Source organism: Mesoplodon bidens, assembly GCF_964165515.1.
Source record: "Mesoplodon bidens genome assembly, chromosome: 7".
Taxonomy (NCBI): domain Eukaryota; kingdom Metazoa; phylum Chordata; class Mammalia; order Artiodactyla; family Ziphiidae; genus Mesoplodon; species Mesoplodon bidens.
The window spans coordinates 30,613,392-30,638,787 of NC_138164.1; the positions used below are offsets into that span (position 1 = coordinate 30,613,392).

General features: G+C 36.2%; 1 protein-coding gene across 1 annotated transcript in view; it reads right to left on the reverse strand.

The window, feature by feature from the left end:
* Nucleotides 1–25,396, reverse strand: part of CEP126 (centrosomal protein 126) — a gene marked incomplete at both ends in the record, with an annotated part of 112,556 nt that overhangs the window by 60,305 nt on the left and 26,855 nt on the right. Inside the window, 1 exon segment of the mRNA XM_081240665.1 lies at nt 40–185. Coding sequence (XP_081096791.1) covers nt 40–185 — 146 coding nt within the window.

The following is a 25,396-nucleotide window of genomic DNA, read 5'->3' on the forward strand; positions in this document are numbered from 1 at the left end:
TCATTTTTTGTTTTTATATTATTCTAGAAATTAAGGCACCTGTTCTCTTCCGCTGTGAAAGAGGAATATGGGCACGCTGGAATTTTTCAGTAACTTCTTCAAACTTTTTTTTTCGTTGTTGAAGTATTTGTTCTCTGATTTTGTGTTCTCTTTCTTCTTGTTGTTTTCGTTTCTCTTCAAAAGCTCTGTATTTAAAACACAAGGTAGACAACAGAATTGACAATAAGTTTATAAAATCGCAACACAGAAAATAGTTCCAAAACAATGCATTCATTATACAAGAGTGTTTTCATATTTCAGAAGTTTAATTACTTAGAAACAACAAGTTTTAAATAAAAAAAGGCCCTTTGCTAAGAATTTAAATACCTTTGCAAATAGTAATTTCAGAACCTTATTTAGGTCTTTTGCAACTAAGAGAAGGCCTTTAATGAAGCTCTTTTTAATTTTGGGCAGGCCTGCACACACGTCCCACTTCCACTTCCTAAGCCCTGATGTGGAAAAAGTCTTTTTTAAAAAGCTACACTATTTTCTATAATGTGAAGAACTAACTCATTGGTAAAAGAATCAGTCTTGCAAATTATGGAGTAACCAGGAAAATATTGTATAGTTCTCTTTTTCTTTTAGCCAAAAGTTCAAAATTGGCAGTCATGTTGAGTCTGAACTGTGCTAAAAATCCGGACAATTTACATACAAATCTTGATTCTCAACTTCTCTTGAAAATACGAAAGATTCGGCAACCCTGGACTCTTATTCACACATGGTTATAAACACCTGCCCATAATTCTTACCATCTCTATTTTTCTCAACTTTCCTGTTTCATTTATTTCTGATTGTCCCTAGGCATTTGAGATTTTATTCAAAGAATTAATTTCAAAGAATTAATTATGTTCATAAGAATGTGTGTGTTTGAGTGATTCAATAATTATCTTCCAGATAATGAGAAAAATGAAGAAGCAAGGCTACAACTCACTGGTAGAGAAACCTCCAAGTACCTCTTTGGAATACATGAGGTTGGGAGGTGGTTGGTAAGAACTCCTTAAATTTTTCAGTGCCATAGGTTACTATTAACCATCCTTCCAAAGACCTCCACTGGCTGGAGCATTATTCTAGTTTAATAACTCAGATTTTAAGCACTATAATTCTGGGAAGTAGGGCTGTAGATCTTCAAGTGGTTCAATCTCTGTGGTAGGTACAAGGTAGTGGTGTGGTGCCACAGGTGGGAGAGGATATTTTTACTTCTCAAAACAATCTCCTTCAAGAATTCCCCCAGAATCCATCAGTGGTTACTTGAACTGGCCCTGCTGTCCCAGGAGCGCATGGAAACCTTTCACTACTAGGGAATCTACCAGTGGCTTCCAGGACCAGCCAACTGTCCTGGGAGTGTGTGGATAACCCCTCCCACTAGGAAATTTGATAGTGGGTGCCAGGACTTTCCCTGGTGTCCCAGGAGGGTTCAGATAGCTCCCTGCACTAGGAAATTCACCCAGAGGAGGGGCTGAAACCACAGCTGAGCCCCAGGGGCTATGTGACTAAGAAAGAAGAGCTGAAATCTCTCCTCGTGGCTGCACAAACTGTGGACTTACACCTCGGTTGACAGCTTCCTAAATTCAGTGTCTGCAAAACATCTGAAAGGACAAGTGCTCTTGCATCTGGGACGAGTCTGGCTTTACCAGCTGTGGGCTCTGTGGGCATGTACATGTGGGAGTAGGGCCAGACCAGAGTTTGAGCTGCCTCCATAGTTCCCACAGTGGGTCCAGGTGCATGATTACTGCAGTACTGGGACCTAACCTCAGTAGACCTGCGCTGGTGACTGGTTGAAAAGAATGTCCGAGAGTTACCAGGGCCAATTGCCAGCATAACCACAGTTAAGGTGGGACTAAGAGCAGTGCCAACAACAGATACTTTGTGACCCCACACAATGGGTGAAAGGGGACACAACAGAACACATACACAGGTGAACAGCTCTAAAGGAGGAAAACTCAGTGGCTTCTCTCCTAGTGGGAATGCTCCAATTCTGTCTACCTTGCACCACAGATCAGAATCACAGTGAAGAAACAGATCTGGGGGCCTCTACTCCAATGACTAGGGAGCAGACTCCACCCCTGATAGGGCAGTGACAACCACAGAGCAAAGGGGAGACCCTGCTCAATATCTAGGGCAGGCTCTGATCACCACAACACAAATCAAAGCCCCTATCAAAGGGATAACAGCACAAAGCCTCTGGACCAACCTCTCCCAAAGGGGCAGACACCAGAAACAAGAGGAACTACAATACTGAAGCCTGCAGAAAGGGGACCATAAACACAGTAAGTTAGACAAAATGAAATGACAGAAAAATAAGTTACAGATGAAGGAGCAAGGTAAAAATCCATAAGACCAAATAAATGAAGAGGAAATAAGTAATCTACTTGAAAAAGGATTCAGAGTAATGATAGTAAAGATGATCCAAGATCTCAGAAACAGAATGGAGGCATGGATAAAGAAGATACAAGAAAAGCTTAACAAAGAACTAGAAGAACTAAAGAACAAACAAACAGAGATGAACAAGACAATAAATGATATAAAAAATACACTAGAAGGAATCAATAGCAGAATAACTGAGGCAGAAGAATGGATAAGTGAGCTGGAAGACAGAATGGTGGAAATCTTTGCCATGGAAAAGAATAAAGAAAAATTCTTTATTCTGTTCTCAGAGACCTCTGGAACAATATTGAATGCTGTCTCAGAGACCTCTGGGACAATATTAAATGTACCAACTTTCCAACTATAGGGGTCCAGAAGAAGAAGAAAAAGAGAAAGGGCCTGAGAAAATATTTGAAGAGATCATAGTCAAAATCTTTCCTAACATGGGAAAGGAAAAAGTCACCCAAGTCCAGGAAGTGCAGAGAGTCCCATACAGGATAAACCCAAGGAGAAACATGCCGGGACACATATTAATCAAACTAACAAAAATTAAATACAAAGAAAAATATTAAACACAACAAGGAAAAGCAAAAATAAAATACAAGGGACTCTCCATAAGGTTTTCAGCTGATTTTTCAGCAAAACCTCTGCAGGCCAGAAGGGAGTGGCAGGATATATTTAAAGTGATGAAAGGCAAAACCTAAATCCAAGAATACTCTAACCAGCAAGGCTCTCATTCAGATCTGACAGAGAAATCAAAAGCTTTACAGACAAGCAAAACCTAACCAAATTCAGCACCACCAAACCAGCTTGACAACAATTGCTAAAGGAACTTCTCTAGGCAAGAAACACAAGAGAAGAGAACAAAAGTGGAAGGGAAGAAAAAAGACCTACAAAACCAAAGCCAAGTTTCAAGATGGCAGAGTAGAAGGGCATGCACTCACCTCCTTTTGCGAAAGCACCAAAATCACAACTAACTGATGACCTACCATTGACAAGAAGATGCTGGAACCCACGAAAAAAGATACCCCACATCCAAAGACAAAGGAGAGGCCACAATAAGATGGTAGGAGGGGTGCAATCATGATAAAATCAAATCCCATACCCACTGGTTGGGCGACCCACAAACTGGAGAACAATTATACCACAGAAGTTCTCCCACTGGAGTGAAGGTTCTGATCTCCATGTCAGGCTCCCCAGCCTGGGGATCTGGCAATGGGACTAGGAATCTCCAGGGAATCTGACTTTGAAGGCCAGTGGGATTTGATTGCAGGATATCTACAGGACTGGGGGAAACAGAGACTCCATTCTTGGAGGGCACACACAAAGTCTTGGACGCACCAGGGCACAGGAGAAAGGAGCAGGGACCCCATAGGAGACTGAACCAAACTTACCTGCTAGTGTTGGAGGGTCTCCTGCAGAGGCAGGGGCTGGCTGTGGCTCACTATGGGGACAAGGGCAATGCCAGCAGCAGTTTGGGAAGTACCCATCCCATTGGAATGAGCCCTCCCAGAGGCCGCCATTAGCCCCAACATACAGCCTATAGGCTCTAGGCTTGGATTGCCTCAGGCCAAACAACAGGGAGGGAACACACCACCAGCAGACAAGTGGATTAAAGTTTTACTGAGCCCTAGCCCACCAGAGCAAGACCCAGTTCTACCCACCACCAGTCCCTCCTACCAGGAAGCTTGCACAAGCATCTTAGATAGCCTCATCCACCAGAGGGCAGGAACAGAAGCAACAAGAATACAGTGCTGCAGCCTGCAGAATGAAAACCACAATCTCAGAAAGTTAGACAAAAGGAAAAGGCAGAGGATTATGCCCCAGATGAAGGAACAAGATAAAACCCCAGAAAAACAACTAAATGAAGTGGAGATAGGCCACCTTCCAGAAAAAGAATTCAGAAAAAAGATACTGAAGATGATCCAGGATCTCAGAAAAAGAATGGAAGTAAAGATTGAGAAGATGCAAAAAGATGAAGAAAATGCAAAAAATGGTGGAAATCACTGCCATGGAACAGAATAAAGAAAAAAGAATGAAAAGAAATGAAGATAGCCTAAGAGACCTCTGGGACAACATTAAACACACAAACATTTGCATTATAGGAGTCCCAGAAGGAGAAGAGAGAGAGAGAGAGGATGGGAGAAAATATTTGAAAAGACAACAGCTGAAAACTTCCCTAACATGGGATAGGAAACAGTCAACCAAGACCAGGAAGTGCAGAGACTCCCAGGCAGGATAAACCCAAGGAGGAACATGCTGAGACACATAGTAATCAAACTGAAAAAAAAATTAAAGAGAAAAAAAATATTAAAAGCAACAAGGGAAAAAGGACAAATAACATACAAGGGAACTCCCATAAAGTTATCAGATGACTTCTCAGCAGAAATTCTGCAAGCCAGAAGGGAGTGGCACAATAATTTAAAGTGATGAAAGGGAAGAACCTAAAACCAAGAACACTCTATCCATCAAAGCTCTCATTCAGATTTGATGGAGAAATCAAAAGCATTACAGACAAGCAAAAGCTAAGAGAATTCAGTCCCACCAGACCAGCTTTGCAACAAATGCTATAGGCACTCCTCTAGGTGGGAAAGAGACTAGCAGCTAAAAAAAAAATTAAAAAAAACCCTTGTACTTATATAGACTGTATATCAAAACCTCATGGAAACAGCAAACTCAAAAACTACAATAGATACACACACACAAAAGAAAAAGCAACCCAAACACAACACTAAAAATGGTCATCATCAAACCACAAGAGAAGAGAACAAAGAGGAAGGGAAGAAAAGGTACGTAAAAAAACAAACCCAAAACAATTAAGAAAATGGCAATAGAAATACACATATCAATAATTACCTTAAATGTAAATGGATTAAATGAGTCAACCAAAAGACAAAGACTGCCTGAGTGGATACAAAAATAAGACCCGTATATATGCTGTCTACAAGAGACCCACTTCAGACCTAGGAACACATACAGACTGAAAGTGAGAGGGTGGAAGATAGTATTCCATGCAAATGGAAATCAAAAGAAAACTGGAGGAGCAACACTCATATCAGACAAAATAGACTTTAAAATAAAGATTGTTGTAAGAGACAAGGAAGAACACTACATAATGATTGAGGGATCAATCCAAGAAGAAGATATAACAATTGTAAATACATATGCATCCAACATAGGAGCACCTCAGTATGTAAGGCAAAAGCTAACAGCCATAAAAGGGGAAATTGACAGTAACACAGTAATAGTGGGGGACTTTAACACCCCACTTACACCAAAGGACAGGTCATCCAGACAGAAAATTAATAAGGAAACACAAGCCTTAAATGACACATTAGACCAGATAGACTTAATTGATATTTATATGACATCCCATCTGAAAGCAGCAGAGTACATTTTCTTCTCAAGTGCACATGGAACATCCTCCAGGATAGATCACATCTTGGGTCACAAATAAAGCCTTGGTACATTTAAGAAAACTGAAAATTTGTTTTTTAAACATCTTTTTTGGAGTATAATTGCTCACAGTGTTTTGTTAGCTTTTGCTGTATAACTGTGAATCAGGTATATGCATACGTATATCCCCATTTACCCACCCTCTTGTGTCTCCCTCCCACCCTCCTTATCCCACCCCTCTAGGTTGTTGCCAAGCACCAAGGTGATCTCCCTGTGCTATGCAGCTGCTTCCCACTAGCTATCTATCTCCTTATCCCACCCCTCTAGGTTGTTGCCAAGCACCGAAGTGATCTCCCTGTGCTATGCAGCTGCTTCCCACTAGCTATCAATTTTACATTTGGTAGTGTATATGTGTCAATGTTACTCTCTCAGTTTGTCCAACTTACACTTCCCCCTCCCTGTGTCATATCAAACATCTTTTCTGAACACAACACTATGATATTAGAAATCAATTACAGAAAATAAACTGTACAAAACACAAACAAATGGAGGCTAAACAATGTGTTAATAAATAAACAATGGATCACTGAAGAAATCAAAGAGGATATAAAAAATACCAAGAAACAAATGACAATGAAAACATGACAACCCAAAGCGTATGGGATGCAGCAAAAGCAGTTCTAAGAGGGAAGTTTCTTGCAATACAGCCTACCTCAAGAAACAAGAAAAATCTCAAATAAACAACCTAATCTTACACTTGAAGCAACTAGAGAAAGAGGAACAAACAAAACCCAAAGTTAGTAGAAGGAAAGAAATCTTAAAGATCAGACTATAAATAAATGAAATAGAAACAAAGAAAACAATAGCAAAGATCAATGAAACTAAAAGATGGTTCTTTGAGAAGGTAAACAAAACTGATAAACCTTTAGCCAGAAACATGAAGGAAAAAAGGGAGAGGACTCAAATCAATAAAATTAGAAAAGAAAAAGGAGAAGTTACAACTGATACCACAGAAATACAAAGGATCATAAGAGACTACTAAAAGCAACTATATGCCAAAAAGCAAAAAAAAAAAATAAAAAACAAAAAAACAAGGACAACCTGGAAGAAATGGAAAAATTCTTAACCTTCCAAGACTGAACCAGAAAGAAATAGAAAATATAAACAGACCAATAACAAGCACTGAAATTGAAACTGTGATTAAAAATCTTCCAACAAACAAAAGCCCAGGACCAGATGGCTTCACAGGTGAATTCTATCAAACATTTAGAGAAGAGCTAACAACTATCCTTCTCAAACTCTTTCAAAATATAGCAGAGGGAGGAACATTCCCAAACTCATTCTACAATGGCACCATCACCCTGACACCAAATCCAATCAAAGACATAACCAAAAAAAATGAAAATTACAGGCAAATATCACTGATGAACATAGATGCAAAAATCCTCAACAAAATACTAGCAAACAGAATCCAACAACACATTCAAAGGATCATACACCATGATCAAGTGGGATTTATCTCAGGGATGCAAGGATTCTTCAATATACACAAATCAATCAGTGTGATACAACATATTAACAGATTGAAGAATAAAATGATAAAATCATCTCAATAGATGCAGAAAAGCTTTTGACAAAATTCAACAACCATTTATAATAAAAACTCTTCTGAAAGTGGGCATAGAGGGAACCTACCTCAACATAATAAAGGCCATATATGACAAATCCATGGCAAACATCATTCTCAATTGTGAAAAACTTAAAGCATTTCCTCTAAGATCAGTAAGAAGTCAAGGATGGCCACTCTTGCCACTATTATTCAACATAGTTTTGGAAGTTTTAGCCATGGCAATCAAAGAAGAAAAAGAAATAAAAGTAATCCAAATTGGAAAAGAAGAAGTAAAACTGTCACTGTTTGCAGATGACATGATACTAGGCATAGAAAATCCTAAAGATGCCACTAGAAAACTACTAGAGCTAATCAATGAATTTAAACTGCAAGATACAAAGTTGCAGTATACAAAATTAATACACAGAAATCTCTTGCATTCCTATACACTAACAATGAAAGATCAGAAAGAGAAATTAAGGAAACAGTCTCATTTACCATCGCAACAAAGAATAAAATACTTAGGAATAAACCTACCTAAGGAGGCAAAAGACCTGTATGCAGAAAGCTATAAGATACTGATGAAAGAAATCATAGATGACATAAACAGATGGAGAGATATACCATGTTCTTGGATTGCAAGAATCAGTATTGTGAAAATGACTATATTACCCAAAGCAATCTACAGTTTCAGTGCAATCCCTATCAAATTATCAAGAGCATTTTTCACAGAATTAGAACAAAAAAATTTACAATTTGTATGGAAACATGAAAGACCACGAATAGCCAGAGCAATCTTGAGAAAGAAAAATGGAGCTGGAGGAATCAGACTCCCCAACTTCAGACTATACTACAAAGCTACAGTAATCAAGACAGTATGGTACTGGCAGAAAAACAGAAATATAGATCAATGGAACAGGATAGAAACCACAGAGACAAGCCTATGGTAACCTAATCTATGATAAAGGAGGCAAGAATATACAATGGAGAAAAGACAGTCTCTTCAATAAGTGGTGCTGGGAAAACTGGACAGCTACATGTAAAAGAATGAAATTAGAACACTCCCTAACACCATACACAAAAATAAACTCAAAATGGATTAAAGACCTAAATATAAGGCTGGACACTATAAAACTCTTAGATGAAAACATAGGCAGAACACACTTTGACATAAATTGCAGCAAGATCTTTTTAGATCCACCTCCTAGAGTTATGAAAATAAAAACAAAAATAAACAAATGGGATCTAATTAAAATAAAAATCTTTTGCATGACAAAGGAAACCATAAACAAAATGAAAAGACAACCCTCAGAATGGGAGAAAGTATTTGCAAGGAAAATAAGTGACAAAGGAGTAATCTTCAAAATATACAAACAGCTCATGCCACTCAATATCAAAAAAACCCAAATAACCCAATCAAAAAATGAGTGGAAGTTCTAAATAGACATTTCTCCTAAGAAGATATACAGATCACCAACAAACACATGAAAAGATTCTCAACATCACTAATTATTAGAGAAATGCAAATCAAAAGTACAAAGAGGTATCACCTCACACTGGTCAGAATGACCATCATCAAAAAATCTACAAACAATAAATGCTGGGGAGGGTGTGGAGAAAAGGAAACCTCCTACACTGTTGGTGGGAATGTAAATTGACACAGCCACTATGCAGAACAGTATAGAAGTTCCTTAAAAATCTAAAAATAGAACTACCATATGACCCAGCAATCCCACTACTGGGCATATACCCTGAGAAAACCATAATTCAAAAAGAGTCATGTACCACAATTGTCATTTCAACACTACTTACAATAGCCAGGACATGGAAGCAACCTCATTGTCCATTGACAGATAGATGGATAAAGAAGATGTGGCACATATATACAATGGAATATTACTCTGCCGTAAAAAGAAATGAAACTGAGTTATTTGTAGTGAGGTGGATGGATCTAGAGTATGTCATATAGAGTGAAGCAAGTCTGAAAGAGAAAAACAAATACTGTATGCTAACACATATATATGGAATCTAAAAAAGTGGTACTGATGAACCTAGTGGTAGGGCAGGAATAAAGATGCAGATGTAGAGAATGGAATTGAGGACATGGCAGGGAAGGGGAAGCTGGGACGAAGTGACAGAGTAGCATTGACATATATACACTACCAAATGTAAAATGGATGGCTAGTGGGAAGCTTCTGCATAGCACTGGGAGATCAGCTTGATGCTTTGTGATGACCTAGAGGGGTGTGATAGGGAGGGTGGAGGGAGGCTCAAAAGGGAGAAGATGTGGGGATACATGTAGCTGATTCACTTTATTGTACAGCAGAAACTAACCCAACATTGTAAAGCAATTATACTCCAATAAAGGAAAAAAAAAAAGAATTCCCCTGGGACAAGTCAAGGAAAGCTGCATTAACAACTTTATTCAACATAGTACTGAGAGTCCTAGCCAGAGTAATTAGGCAAAAAAAAAAAAGGCACCAAATTGGAGAGGAAAAAGTAAACTTTTCTCTATTCACAGATAACATGATATGTGTAGAAAACCCTAACAATTGCACAAATACACTGTTAGAACAAATAAACAAATTCAGCAAAGTTGCAGGATACAAAATAAACACACAAAAATCATTTGTGTTTCTATACCTAATAATGAACAGTATGGAAAGGAAGTTAAGAAAAAAATTCCATTTACATTATTATCAAAAATAACAAAATATGTAAGAAAAAACTTAACCAAGGAGTGGAAAGACTTGTACACTGAAACTATAAAACATCGATGAAAGAAATTTTAAAAGACAAATAAATGGAAAGATATACCATGTTCATGGATTGGAAGACTTAATATTGCTAAGATACCAATACTATCCAAAGTGACAATTCTTATCAAAACCTCAGTGGTGTTTTTTTGCAGAAATAGAAAAATCTATCCTAAAATTCATATGAAATCTCAAGGGACTCCAAATAGCTAAAACAGTCTTGATAAAGAACAAGGGTAGAGGTCTCACACTTCCTGATTTAAAAACTTACTACAAATCTATGGTAATCAAAGCAGTGTAGTACTGGCATAAAGAGAGACACATAGATTAATGGAGTAGATTAGACAGCCCAGAAGTAAACCCTTGCTTGGTCAAATGATTTTTGACAAGGGTGCCACAACCTTGTGTCCTTGAGGAAAAGATAGTCTTTTCAGTAAATAGTATTGGGAAAACTGGATATCCATATGCAGAAGAATGAAGTTGGACCTTTATCTTACAGCATATATGAACATTAACTCAAAATAGATCAAAGACCTAAACATAAGAGCCAAAACGATAAAACTCTTAGAAGAAAACATAGGGGAAAAGCTTCACTGGATTTGGCAACAATTTCTTGGACATGACACCAAAAGCATAGGCAACAAAAGAAAAAATAAATTGGACTTTATCAAAATTAAAAATTTTATGCATCAAAGAACATTTTTAACAGTCAAAACGTAACCCACAGAATGGGAGAAAATATTTGCAAATCATATATCTGATAAGAGATTGATATCATGAATATATAAAGAACTCCTACAATTCAACAATAAAAATAACCTGGTTAAACAATGGTCAAAGGACTTGAATAAACATTTCTCCAAAGAAGATATACAAATGCCACAAAGCACATGAAAAGATGCTCAACATCACTAATCATTAGGAAAATGCAAATCAAAACCACATTGAGATACCACTGTATACCCATCAGGATGACTATTATATTTATAAAAAACACAGAAAATTACAACTGTTGATGAGGATGTGGAGAAATTGGAATCTTTATTCATTGCTGGTGGGAATGTAAAACAAGCAGCTGCTGTAGAAAATGGTACTGTGATTCCTCAAAAAATTACATTGAATTACCATGATTACACTTCTGGGAATATAACCAAAAGAAGTGAAATTAGGGGCTTAAATATATGTTCATAGCAGTATTATTATTCACTATAGCCAAAAGATGGAAGCAACTCAAGCATCCATTGACAGATGAAAGGATAATCAAAATGTAACATCCACATACAATGGAATATTGTTCAGCCTTAAAAATAAGGAAATTCTGACACATTCTACAACATGGATGAACCTTGAAGGCATTCTGCTAAGTTAAATAAGCCAGTCACAAAAGGAAAAATCTTATATAATTCTACTTATATGAGGTACCTAGAGTAGTCAAATTTACAGAGAGAGAAAATGCAGTAGTGGTTGCCAGGGGCTGGAGGAAGGGAGGGTATGGGGAGTTAGTGTTTAATAGGCACAGAGTTTCAGTTGGGGAAGAAGAAAAAGTTCTGGAGATAGATGATTGTGGTGGTTGCACAACAGTGTGAATGCACTTAATGTCACAACTATACACTTTAAAATGGTTCAACTGGTAAATTTTATGTTATGCATAATTTATCACAATAAAAAATATGCATCCCCCCAGGTCTTTGATATTGAAGATGTTTTCTCAACCTTATACAATGTACAGTGCAAGTGCACCTGTAAGCTCTTTTGTTCAACCAGATTGAAGCCCTAAGCCTCTCCATACTGAGATATAATTTATCAGCACTGTCCACTAGAAATAAAATGTAAGCTGATTATATAATTTTACATTTTCTAGTAGCCACATTAAAAAACAGGAGAATTTCAGTATTTTATTTAACTCAGTATATCCAAAATATTATTATTTCATCATGTATCAATGAAAAAATTATTGGAATATTTTATTTCTTTTTTTTTTGTACTAAGTGTTGTTTTACATTTCAGTTGAGGCTAGTCACATCTTAAGTGCTCAACGGACACATCAGACTAGCAGTTACCTTAATAGACTTTGCTGGTAGGCCGTGTGGTTTTCTGAAGAAGGAAGGGCTTTTGTAGCAGGCAAAGACTTAAGGACAAGGAAGTGAGGTTAAAAACTAGGAAGGCCTATAAACGGATTACTTTAACTTCTTAAATAATTTTCTCTTATACCTTAGGAAAACACACAGTTGTCATTTAATTTTACAAAAATTTTGTTTTTAAACAGAGTTTCCTTTAATTATTCTAACCCAGTGATTCTCAACATTTCCTTCCCTCAGGGTACTCGGGAATTTGTGGAGGAGTTTTGATTGCCACAATAATTGGGGTGGGCTACCAGATTTTAGTTCCCTAGGACAAAGAATGCTAAATGTCATATAACGCATGAGACAGTTTCATACAAAAAAGAATTATTCTACTCCCAAAACTAAAGGCCCACCCACTGGGAAATCCTTCTAGTGTGATATAACCTGAGAGTCTTGTGTGGTGGAATCCTGAGAATGGCAGACCTGCAAGATATTTACACTTCTGCTGTCACAAGTGCAGGCTGAACAGAATTATATCGAGGGGACTAGGTGCAAAACATTTTGGCAATAACCAGCAGCAGGACCCAACAAAATTGGGAATGGGGAGGGTCAGTTGATATGGAGAAATATTACTAGCTTTCACTAGGAGAACAATGAGGGTGAGAGGTAAGATAAACACCGACTTCACTACTTCTATCCCTGATTTCCACTTGGTTAGAGGAAGGACACCTTTGAGGAAAGAGGAAGGCAGAGGTTCAAGTCGCATGTGAATTTTAAGACACTTAAATTGAACAGAACTATAAAGAGAGAACTGGAAATTTAGAAAAGAAAAATAAAACATATGGCATGCCAGTTCATTTTTTATAATGCAGCCTTTGAAAAGAGATAAAGAAAACAGAGGTAATTAAATAGAGGCATTAAAGAGTATTCTACATTTGTTAGGAGGCTTGCTTGGCAGAAGCTGATAGAGTCAATTCAGAAAGTTCCAAAGATAGTCTCCAATGAACCATGATTATGTAGTCCTCTCTGCTTGAATCAGTCTGGCCCGGTGTCTCTCTTATAACCAACGGAATGTTATAGAAGCCATGCTGTGTGACATCCCAAGTGAGATTAGAAACTCTGTAGCTTCCAAGTTGTTCTTTTGGAATATTTGCTCTAGCAAAAGATAGACTCCATGTAAGAAGTTGAATGATCTTGAGATCACCATGTGGACAAGTCCAAACTAGCTAAAGGGAGAGAGAGCACATGGAGAGAAATTCCTGGCTAGCCTCCAGCTGTTCTAGCCATCCCAGTCCTAGCACAAAATATGTTACAAGAAGCCGTCTTGGATGTCTAGCTCAGTAGAAGCTTCAGATAACTCCACCCACCACCAAAATCTGAGTGCAACAGCATGAGATTCCCAAGTGAGAAGTAACCACCTGAACCAGCCAAAAAACGGAAGTGTAATAAATTGTTTTAAGCCATTAAGTTTTAGGGTTGTTTGTTTTAATAACAGGAAATGATCAGAATAACTTTAAACCAATATATTTTTTTAAAAACAGTTAACATTTATTTAGTGGGGATGGGAATAAATTTTTATTACTAAATATTCTTTACTTTCTTATTTATACTAATTATAAAGGATTTATTAGTCCATCTATTATACAAGCTTTTATGACTAGGAAAAGTTAAGAAGCATACTGGAAATTAGTGTTTTGCTAATAAAATATTCTCAGTAAACAGCACTATGTCATGAATTATTCAGTTTCAGAGTATTAGTAGTTTGCAACTGCCAACTAAGGCAGCTGTCATTTTTATGTCTCATGGCTGACAGTGTAGCATGTAATTGAACAAAACAACTTACATTTACTACTATTTTTTAAAAAAACAGAGATGTCTGTTCTAGGGATTTTTAAAATTTTGTATTTTTCTTCTAAAGCACTGTCTCTTTCACTGGTAATGAGAACGATTTATAACTATCTAGTCAGATAAGGAAGAAACCTTAGCTACAATATATTACTGATTTAGTGATGCTTCAGTGATCCTTATAGATATTTTTTTTCCTGGGAAAATGCATTGATGATCTGTCCTTTAATCCGGCTAACATGAAGCTCATTCTAGACAAAACTGTACATCTGAGAGTTGGCTTGAGAAATTCATGGCTGTCTAGATGTTGAAGGGAATTTTTAAAATAAATAAATAAACTTCCTGTGATTCAAATATGTAAAGTGGCTCAATAATATCTCATATGAGAATCATCAAATAAGACATTGAATTTTTATTTGGTATAGCAGACACAACAGCAAGGAAACAAGTTATTTGTTGTTTAGCATCTCAAAACAGGAAAAATGAATCATAACCATTTTATTGTTATTGTAAAGATAGACTATTCTGAAAAGATTCTAGTGAGCAAGGAATAATAATTGAGAATTTGTTACACATTATCCATTATTACTCTTATAAGAGAGAGAAAATATAATTGATGTTAACATTGGTTTTATATTAGTAGATACAGAATAGAAAATGTGTGAGAACCTTTTATATGTTAAACACTTAAAGGAAAATATAAACATAGTGAGGAGAGAAATGAAAGTTATTTAAAAATAAATAAATGGAAATTTTGGAGATGAAAAGTACAATATATGAAATAAAAATTTTACTTGTAGGCTTGGTGGCAGATTATGGATATCAGAAGTCAGTAAACTTAAGGACAGATTAGTTAGAAATCATCTAGTCAGAAGAACAGAACGAATGAGATGGGAAAAGAATGAGTAACAAATTTAGTGACCTGCAGGTCACTAAATAGTAAGCAGTCATTATTATGTGTATGTGGTACAATACATGTGTGATCGGAGTCCCAGATACAGAAGAGAAAGAGAATGAGGCAGAAAACGTTTGAAGAACTATGGCCTAAAATTTCCTAAATTTGGTGAAATATATTAAATTACAGATAAAATCAGCTCAGTGAACTCCTATTAAGATAAATACCAAAAACACAGACATAGGTAATTTTAGTCAAACTACTGAAAAGCAAAGATAAAAATAAAATCTTGGTCTTGATTCCCCAGCCAGGGGTCAAGCCTGGTCCCTCATGGTGGGTGGGCTGAGGCCAGGCCACTGGACTGCCAAAGAATTCCCAGTCCCAGGGAATATTAAATGATGTGAGCTCTCCCAGAGGTCCCTGTCTTTGCACCAAGACCCAGCTCCATGGAACAGCTTGCAAGTTCCAGTGCTGGACTCCTCAGCCCAAACAACCATCAGGAGAGGAACACAGTCCCACCCATTAGCAGACAGGCTGCCTATAGTTGTACTAAGCTCAAAAATACCCTAAAACAAAACCCCTGACATGGGCCTAATCACCAGAGGGACTCAGTACTGCCCACCACAGCACAGGCACTAGTTACACCTACCAGGAAGTCTACACAAGCCCCTGGACCAACATCACCCACCAGGGAGCAGACACCAGAAACAAGAGAAACCACGACCCTGTAGCCTGTGGAAAGGAGACACAAACACAGTAAGTTAGACAAAATGAGATGACAGAAAAATAGGTTACAGATGAAGGAGCAAGGTAAAAATCCACAAGACCAAATAAATGAAGAGGAAGTAGGCAATCTACCTGAAAAATAATTCAGAGTAATGATAGTAAAGATGATGCAAGATCTAGGATATAGAATACAAGCATAAATCGAGAAAATACAAGAAATGTTTAACAAGGACCTAGAAGAACTAAAGAACAAATAAACAAAGAAGAACAATACAATAATTTAAATGAAACATACACTAGAAGGAATCAATAGCAGAATAACTGAAGCAGAAGAATGGATACGTGTGCTGGAATATAGAATGGTGGAAATAACTGCCACAGAACAAAATAAAGAAAAAAGAATGAAAAGAAATGAGGGCAGTCTCAGAACTACTGGGGCAACATTAAACCTGCCAATATTTGAATTATAGGGGTCCCAGAAGAAGAAGAAAAAGAGAAAGGGACTGAGAAAATTTCTGAAGAGATTACAGTAAAAAACTTTCTTAACATGGGAAAAGAAAGAGTCACTCAGGTCCAAGAAGCTCAGAAAGTCCCATACAGGTTAAATCCAAGGAGCAACACGCCAAGACACATATTAATCAAACTAACAAAAACTAAATACAAAGAAAAAATATTAAAAGCAGCAAGGGAAATGCAACAAATAACACACAGGGGAATCCCCATAAGGTTAACAGCTGATCTTTCAGCAGAAACTCTGCAGGTCAGAAAGCAGTGGCAGGATATATTTAAAGTGATGAAAGGGAAAAACCTACAGCCAAGATTAGTCTACTTGGCAAGGATCTCATTCAGATTCTACAGAGACATCAAAAGCTTTACGGACAAGCAAAAGTTAAGAGAATTCAGCACGATCAAACCAGCTTTACAATAAATGCTAAAGGAACTTCTCTAGGCAGGAAACACAAGAGAAGGAAAAGACCTACAAAAACAAACCTAAAACAATTAAGAAAATGGGAATAGGAACATACATATTGATAATTACCTTAAATGTAAATGGATTAAATGCTCCAACCAAAAGACACAGACTGGCTGAATGGATACAAAAACTGGACCCACATATATGCTGTCTACAAGAGACCCATTTCAGACCTAGGGACACATACAGACTGAAAGTGAGGGGTTGGCAAAAGATATTCTATGCAAATGGAAATCAAAAGAAAGCTGGAGTAGCAATACTCACATCAGACAAAATAGACCTTAAAATAAAGACTGTTGCAAGAGACTAGGAAGAACCCTACATAATGATCAAGGGATCAATCCAAGAAGAAAACATAAAAATTGTAATTATATATGCACAAAACATAGGTTCTCCACAATATATAAGGCAAATGTTAACAGCCATAAAAGGGGAAACTGACAGTAACACAATAATAGTGGGAGATTTTAACACCCCACTTACAGCAATGGACAGATCATCCAGACAGAAAATTAATAAGGAAACACAAGCCTAAAATGACACATTAGACCAGATAGACTTAATTGATATTTATAGGACATTCCATCCAAAAGCAACAGAATATATTTTCTTCTCAAGTGTACATAGAAATTCTCTAGGAGGGATCATATTGTCGGTCAAAAATAAAGCTTCAGAAAATTTAAGAAAACTGAAATCATATCAAGTATCTTTTCCAACCACAATGCTATGAGACTAGAAATCAATTATAGAAAATACACTGTAAAAAATACAAACACATGGAGGCTAAACAATATGTTACTAAATAAACAATGGATCACTGAAGAAATCAAAGAGAAAATAAAAAAAAGTACCTGGAGACAAATGACAATGAAAATGCGACAATCCAAAACCTATGGGAGTCAGCAAAAGCAGTTCTAAGAGGGAAATTTATACCAATACAATCCAAGCTCAAGAAACAAGAAAAATCTCAAATAAAAACCTAACCATACAACTAAATCAATTAGAGAAAGAACAAACAGAGCCCAAAGTTAGCAGAACGAAAGAAGTCATAAAGATCAGAGTAGAAATAAATGAAATAGAGGTGAAGAAAATAGCAAAGATCAATAAAACTAAAGCTGGTTCTTTGAAAAGATAAACAAAATTGACAAACCTTTAGCCAGACTCATCAAGAAAAAAAGGGAGAGGACTCAAATCAATAAAATTAGAAATGAAAAAGGAGAAGTTACAACTGACACCACAGAAATACAAAGGATCATAAGAGACTACTACCAGCAACTATATGCCAAAACATGGTCAACCTGGAACAAATGGACAACTTCTTAGAAAGGTACAACCATCCAAGATTGAACCAGGAAGAAACAGAAAATATGAACAGACAAATCACAAGTAATGAAATTGAAACTGTGATAAAAAATCTTCCAACAATCAAAAGTTCAGGACCAGATAGCTTCACAGGTGAATTTGATCAAATGTTTAGAGAAAAGCTAACACCTATCCTTTTCAAACTCTTCCAAAAATTTGCAGAAGAAGAAACACTCCCAAACTCATTCTACGAGGTCCCCATCACCCTGATACCAAAACCAGACAGATTGGAAGAATCAATATTGTGAAAATGACTATAATACCCAAAACAATCTACAGATTCAATGCAATCCCTATCAAATTACCAATGGCATTTTTCACAGAATTAAAATAAAAAATTTTATAATTTGTATGAAAACACAGAATACCCCTAATAGCCAAAGTAATCTTGAGAAAGAAAAACAGAGCTGGAGGAATCAGGCTCCCTGACTTCACACTATACTACAAAGCTACAGCCATCAAAACAGTATGATACTGGCTCAAAAACAGAAATATAGATCAGTGGAACAGTATAGAAACCCTAGAGGTAAACCCACACACTTATGGTCACCTAATCTATGATAAAGGAGGGAAGAATATACAACAGAGAAAAAACAGTCTCTTCAATAAGTGGTGATGGGAAAACTGGACAGCTACATGTAAAAGAATGAAATTAGAACACTCCCTAACACCATACACAAAAATAAACTCCAAATGGATTAAAGACCTAAATGTAAGGCCAGATACCATAAAACTCTTAGAGGAAAACATAGGCAGAACACTTTCTGACATAAATCACAGCAAGATATTTTGACCCACTTCCTAGAGTAATGAAAAAAAAAATAAACAAATGGAACCCAATTAAAAGCTTTTGCATGACAAAGGAAACCACAAACAAAACGAAAAAACAGTCCTCAGAATGGGAGTAAATATTTGCAAATGAAGCAACTGACAAGGGATTAATTTCCAAAATATACTAACAGCTCATGCAGCTCAATTAAAAAAAATCAAAACATAGGCGGAAGATCTAACTAGACATTTCTCCAAAGAAGACATACAGATGGTTAATAAGCACGTGAAAAGATGCTCAACATCACTAATTATTAGAGAAGTGCAAGTCAAAACTACAATAAGGTATTACCTCACACCGGTCAGAATGGTCATCATCAAAAAGTCTACAATAACAAATGCTGGAGAGGGTGTGGAGAAAAGGGAACCCTCCTACATTGTTGGTGGGAATGTAAATTGGTACAGCTATTATGGAGAACAGTATGGAGGTTCCTTAAAAAACTAAAAATAGAGCTACCATACGATCCTGCAATCCCACTCCTGGACATATGTCCAGAGAAAACATAATTTGAAAAGGTATATGCACCCCAATGTTCATTGCAGCACTATTTACAATAGCCAAGACATGGAAGCAAGCTAAATATTCATCGACAAAGGAATGGATAAAGAAGATGCGGTGCAAATATACAATGGAATATTACTCAGCCATAAAAAGAATGAAATAATACAATTTGCAGCAGCATGGATGGACCTAGAGATTATCATACTAAGTGAAGTAAGCTAGACAGATAAGGACAAATATCATATATATCACTTATATGTGGAATCTTCAAAAATGGTACAAATGAACTTATTTACAAAACAGAAATAGACTCACAGACTTAGAAAACAAACTTATGTTTACCAAAGGGGAAAGGTGCAGGGAAGGGATAAATTAGGAGTTTGGATTTAACACAAACACTACTATATTTAAGACAGATAATCAACAAGGACCTACTGCATAGCACAGGGAACTCTATTCAACATTCTGTAATATCCTCTATGGGAAAAGAATCTGAGAAAGAATGAATATATGTTTATAATGGATTCACTTTGCTGTACACCTGAATCTAACACATCATTGTAGATAAACTATAATATAAAAATTAAATTTAAAAAATTTCTATATTAAACATATATTACTTGCATGATTTAAAAAATCTTACAGGTAGTTACAGAAAAATGACATATTACATATAGGGGAACAATAATATGAATGAAAGCTAATTCTCAGTGAGAAACATGAAGGTCAGAAGGCAAGAGAGTGGCATTTTTATAGTGCTCAAAGAAAATAGCTCTTAACTCAGAATTGTGTATTCAGTGCAACTATCTTTCAAAAATGAAAACAAAATAAAGTTATCTTCAGATAAATGAAAGCTGAGAGTGTTTGTTGCCAGATGTCCTTCACTACAAGAAATGCCAAAGGAAGTTCTTCAGGCTAAAGGGAAATTACACCAGATGGAAATATGGATCTCCACAAAGGAATGAAGAACACTGGAAAAATAAATTTGTGGGTAAATGGAAAAGAGTATGTTAATTCTCTCTTCTTTAACTGTTAAAAAGACGACTGATGTAAAAGAAATGACAATAATAGCACAAACGATGCCAGAGTTGGGGTGGGGTAGACAGAATTATAATGTTAAAAGATCCTCATCTTTTATGTGAAATGATCCAATATTAATGGTAAATAGTTAAGAATGAATATTGTAATTCCTAGGGGAGCCACTGAAAAAGGAAAATTGAAAAAAATTTTTTTTTACTAAGCCAAAGTAAGACAGGGAAGGAGGAAAAGACAAACAGTAGAAAAAATACAGAATTAATAGAAAACGAAGTTAAATGGTAGACATAAATCAAACCATTTCAATAATTATTAAAGGGAAATGGATGAAACACTCCATTTAAAAGGCAGAGTCTTGGTTTTGGGAGATAATTCTCTATGAATATTTCATGTTTCCACACAGTCCAGGTCGTCTGTGTGAAGGCATTTACAGCCTAGTTAAAAATGTTTGTATAAGGAGACATTCCAGGATAGTAAAGCTTAGAGAGGTCTCTCTTCCTGGAGACAACCTAGGGTAATAAAGATAGAGATCTCCCCTTGCTTACATTCCAGAGTAAAGATAGGATGCCTCTCTCTCCCTCTCTGTAGGGAAGGATGGGCAGCAGCCATGTATAAGATCAGTTTCCCAATTCTGTGGTTCCGACTCTGTAATGAACCTCACTGCATGTATAACTGCTGTTTGGCCTTCAGTACACTGCCCTTTGGGGACTGGAGGTTGGGGAACTGACACAAGATATTGCTTTGGCTACTGCTTTTCCTATGGAAACTGTCTTTGAATTAGGGGATTTATGTTTATAAAATGAAGAAATTGTATCCAGAATACATAAAAAATCTTACAAGAAGAAAATGACAACCCAATTAAAAATGAACAAAATATTAGAACAGAGACTTCACAAAACCCATACAGGAATGGCTAGTCAAGGAAGTGCAAAATAAAACCATTTAAAATCTATTATATGGCTAAAATGAAACAGATTGGGTTGGAAGGTTATAAAAGCCACTGGGGCTCATGTACATTGCTGGTGGTGTGTAAATGGTTAGCCCTTTTGTAAAATTGTTTCACAGCTTCATATATGGATAAACACACACATACCCTAAGACCCAGCAATTCTACTTTTAGGTATTTATTAGGAGAAATGAAACACATGTCCACAAAATTTTTTTCTTAATTATTGATTCTTTCATGTGAATTATCTTTCAGCCAGCAGCTTTATTAATAGTCCTAAATTGAAAAAAACATAATGTCCATCAATAGGAAAATGGATAAACAAATTATGGTATTTTCTTACAATGTAATGCCACTCAGCAATAAAGAAGAATGAACTACTGATATATGTAATGACATGGATGACTCTCAACATTAAGAAAAAGAAGCCAAAAACAAAAGTGCAAAAACAGGCAAAACGAATTCTGATGACAGAAATCAGAACAGTGGTTATTATAAAGGTAGAAATTAACTACAAGGGATTTGAGGGTATATGCAAGGGAATGATAATGACAGATCATGGAGTGAGAAGCTCAGTTTGAATAAAAGTTCAGATATGAGGCAAGGAATGAACAGAGAAAGGGTGATAGGATAAATGGACTGGGGTGTAGTCTTAGAATTGCTGAATTCAGAGTACTAGGAGGAAGTTATATGGAAAGATAGGAGGTATAGATTAGAGACTGAGATGCTTGAAATTTAGGTTTTGGAGGTGGAGGAGCAATTGGTAATAGCTGAGGTGAGGTGCCATTGACTGGGTGAAGTTCAAGAAAATAACAGGTCACCAGGTTGGATGGATGGTCTAGGCAAATATTAAAATTACAAAAACCAATCACTGGAACAGTGGTAGGGAGACAAAAAGAGCCAGGTGCTAAAACTTTCAAGGGATGACATAGAGGATCTATAAGTGGCTACAATCAGAGAGGAAGTGGTAAGCAACATAGTTTGATGGGATTTGCTTCAGAAGAACTGGGGAATTTTAAAGAAAAGAGAGAGCAATTGTTAGAAGTGATGATGAGTAGCAATAATGATTCCTTACACCTCATCCTTTATACCTATCGAATATCTACTAGTTTCTTCATACTTTCTACAATATCACCTTCTACCTTCCTCTCACATACTTTATCATAGAGAAAAACAGAGGCTATAAGCAGAGAATTTGTTATACACCTAAAAATTTACTTTTATCCATATTAACCTAAATTTGAGGTTCTAGGAACAGTTTCTAATATAACCACATCTTCAACTGCTTTAAGTCTTAATTTCATTTTGGAGGGGGTAAACATTTTCCATGTTTACTTTCTTCTGAAAGGCACTACACATGTGGGTAAGTGTTTATATAATCCCCTGGACAGGGGATACGATCAGGATTCCAGAGACTGATTCAGAAAGTTTGGGGGAAGCCTGCTGGGAAAGAAAAGTTAATTACTACACATAAGGTGACCTCTGAAAATGGCATAATAAAACAATCATTTATTACAAGTGTTACTATGGTCAGACACTGTATATGATAGGTATTTTATGTGTATTATCTTGTTTTGTCTCACAACAGTTTTCTGAGTTGAATATTTTACAGATGAAAAAACTGAGCCTTAGAAAGGTTAAATATTTTTTCAAGGTCATATAATCACTAAGTGGAAGAACTGGTAGTCTAAACTAGCCAGTCTGATTTTGCCTGGTTTTTAACCACTATACTATAAACTATGTAACAGGCTTTTTGTAATTTTTCTCTTTTCTTCCAAAGCACTTCTGTCTCCAACATCCACACGTAACAAAACTTTGTCTTCCCAAGGAACACTAAGCTTAAATTTATCATAGTATTTGCTCACTAAACTATAATTATTTATTTACTTTTCTGTATTACTTACTAGCCTCTAAGTATCATAAGAAGAACAGTGTCTGTGTCAGCACATAACATAGTGCTTGGAATATTCATTGTTGAATTAAATAATTAATTGCATATTAACTGTTTGTCTCTAAGTTCACTGAGAACAGGGACTGAAAATTTAATTTCTGGAATTCCTGGGCCTAACACAAAGCCTTGCACCTGGTAAATGTTTTAAAAATTGAATGAATGCCTGACCATATGTTAACTTCAAATAGATTGGAGCACTTTTAAAAGCAGTTACCTATTATTTTAACTTAATAATTTATCTGCTGGGGATAAGTAAAACAGATATGGTCTATGTAGTTATTTATAATCTACTGAGGCAAGCTAACAAAACCAACTAAACAAAGAATTCCTAACTGTCATAAATGCTATGAAGTAAAGAAACTTTAGTCCATGATAGGGAACCAAGGAAACTCACTTTAAATAAGGTAAACAGGGGACATTTCTCTGGAGACATGACATTTAAGCAAAAATTTTCAGAAAAAGGAGGCCAGTCATGAAAAGAATGGGAGGAGGGAAGTACGCTAGGCAGAAGAAATAGCATGCAAAGGTCCTATGCTAAGAAAAAGAAAAAAAATTAACACTTTTTCAGAAATTGAGAAAATACCACCAGTTTAGCAAAGTTTGGCAATGAGGAATGATGGATTTCCAATGCAAAGAGTGATATTTTCCTTGCTATAATCAGAAAGTCATCTTGATAGCAAATTACCATTACTATATTTTTATATTGTTCCACAGTGGCCCTGTTCTCTGGGATAAAATGTATATAGATAGTAATAATAATTTCACACAGCCCTTTCTTGGACCATAGGAAATAAAGCCTGTGATAGACTGAATCAAATTAAACCAGAGATGGAATGTGATCAAAAAGCAGACGTTTCCACTCCTAAACTAATAGGCCCAATAATAAAAAGTTTTGATAAGCAGTTGTAGTGATGATTACTGTAGTTCCTTCGTTATTCAGTTAATGACTAGTTACTGATTTTATTTTATGCTAATATGTGCCAGGCACTGTGGTAAGTGTTGTAGGAATAGAAGGATCTGGTGATAAAAAGGAGAAACATAGCTTCTCTACCATTGTAGAATTCAGAGTTGGAAGAGTATGTTGCTGCATCCCATTAACCCTGGGATTAGCCTTTTTCAGAGAAGAAACATGGTCTGTCTCGGCAACATAAAAACATTTTTTTTTGATAAATAAAAGATATATATATTAAAGGTTTACAACATGAAGTTTTGATAGATATACATACATTATGAAATGATTACAACAATCAAACTAATTAATATATCGATCACCTCTCATAGTTACTTCTTTTGTGTGTGTGGTGAGATCACTTGGGCTCTACTCTCTTAGCAAACTTCCAATATATAATACATTATTACTAACTACAGTCACTGTGAATTAGGTTTCCAGAACTTACTCATTTTGTAATTGAAAGTCTTTAGCCTTTAATCAATCTCTCTCCTTTTACCCCACACCCTCCCACCAGCCTCCGGAAACCACAATTCCACTCTGTTACTATGAAGTCAACATTTTTTTTTTTTCAGAGTCTACATTTAAGTGAAAGACCATGTAATACTTGTCTTTCTGTGTCTGGCTTATTTCACTTAGTATAATGTCCTCCAGATTCATTCATGTTGTTTCAAATGACAGGATTTCCTTTTTTTTTAAGGCTGAGTAATATTCCATGGTATATATATTCTACATTTTCTTTATCTATTCATCTATTAACAGACTTTTAGATTGTGTACTGTGAATAATGTGCCTTAGCAACTTTAAAAGGGTCTATTTAACATGTACAATTTGCCTCATGAAAGATGTAGACCACCTTGGCTCAAAGCGAGACACCTCATAAAATGATGGCCATATGCTAAACTGTTTGTTCTGGTTTCCTGGGAACTTACAACTATGGCATATAATTTTCTTCTGTTAGAAATATTCTTAAGAAGAGAGCAAATAACCACCACTGCAATAACTTTCTTTAACAATAGAACCCAAGCAGTAGTAATTAAGAGTAAATGAGGGGGAGACCTTCAAGATGGTGAAAGAGTAAGACGTGGAGATGACCTTCCTCCCAAGAAATACATCAGAAATACATCTACATTTGGAACAACTCCTACAGAACACCC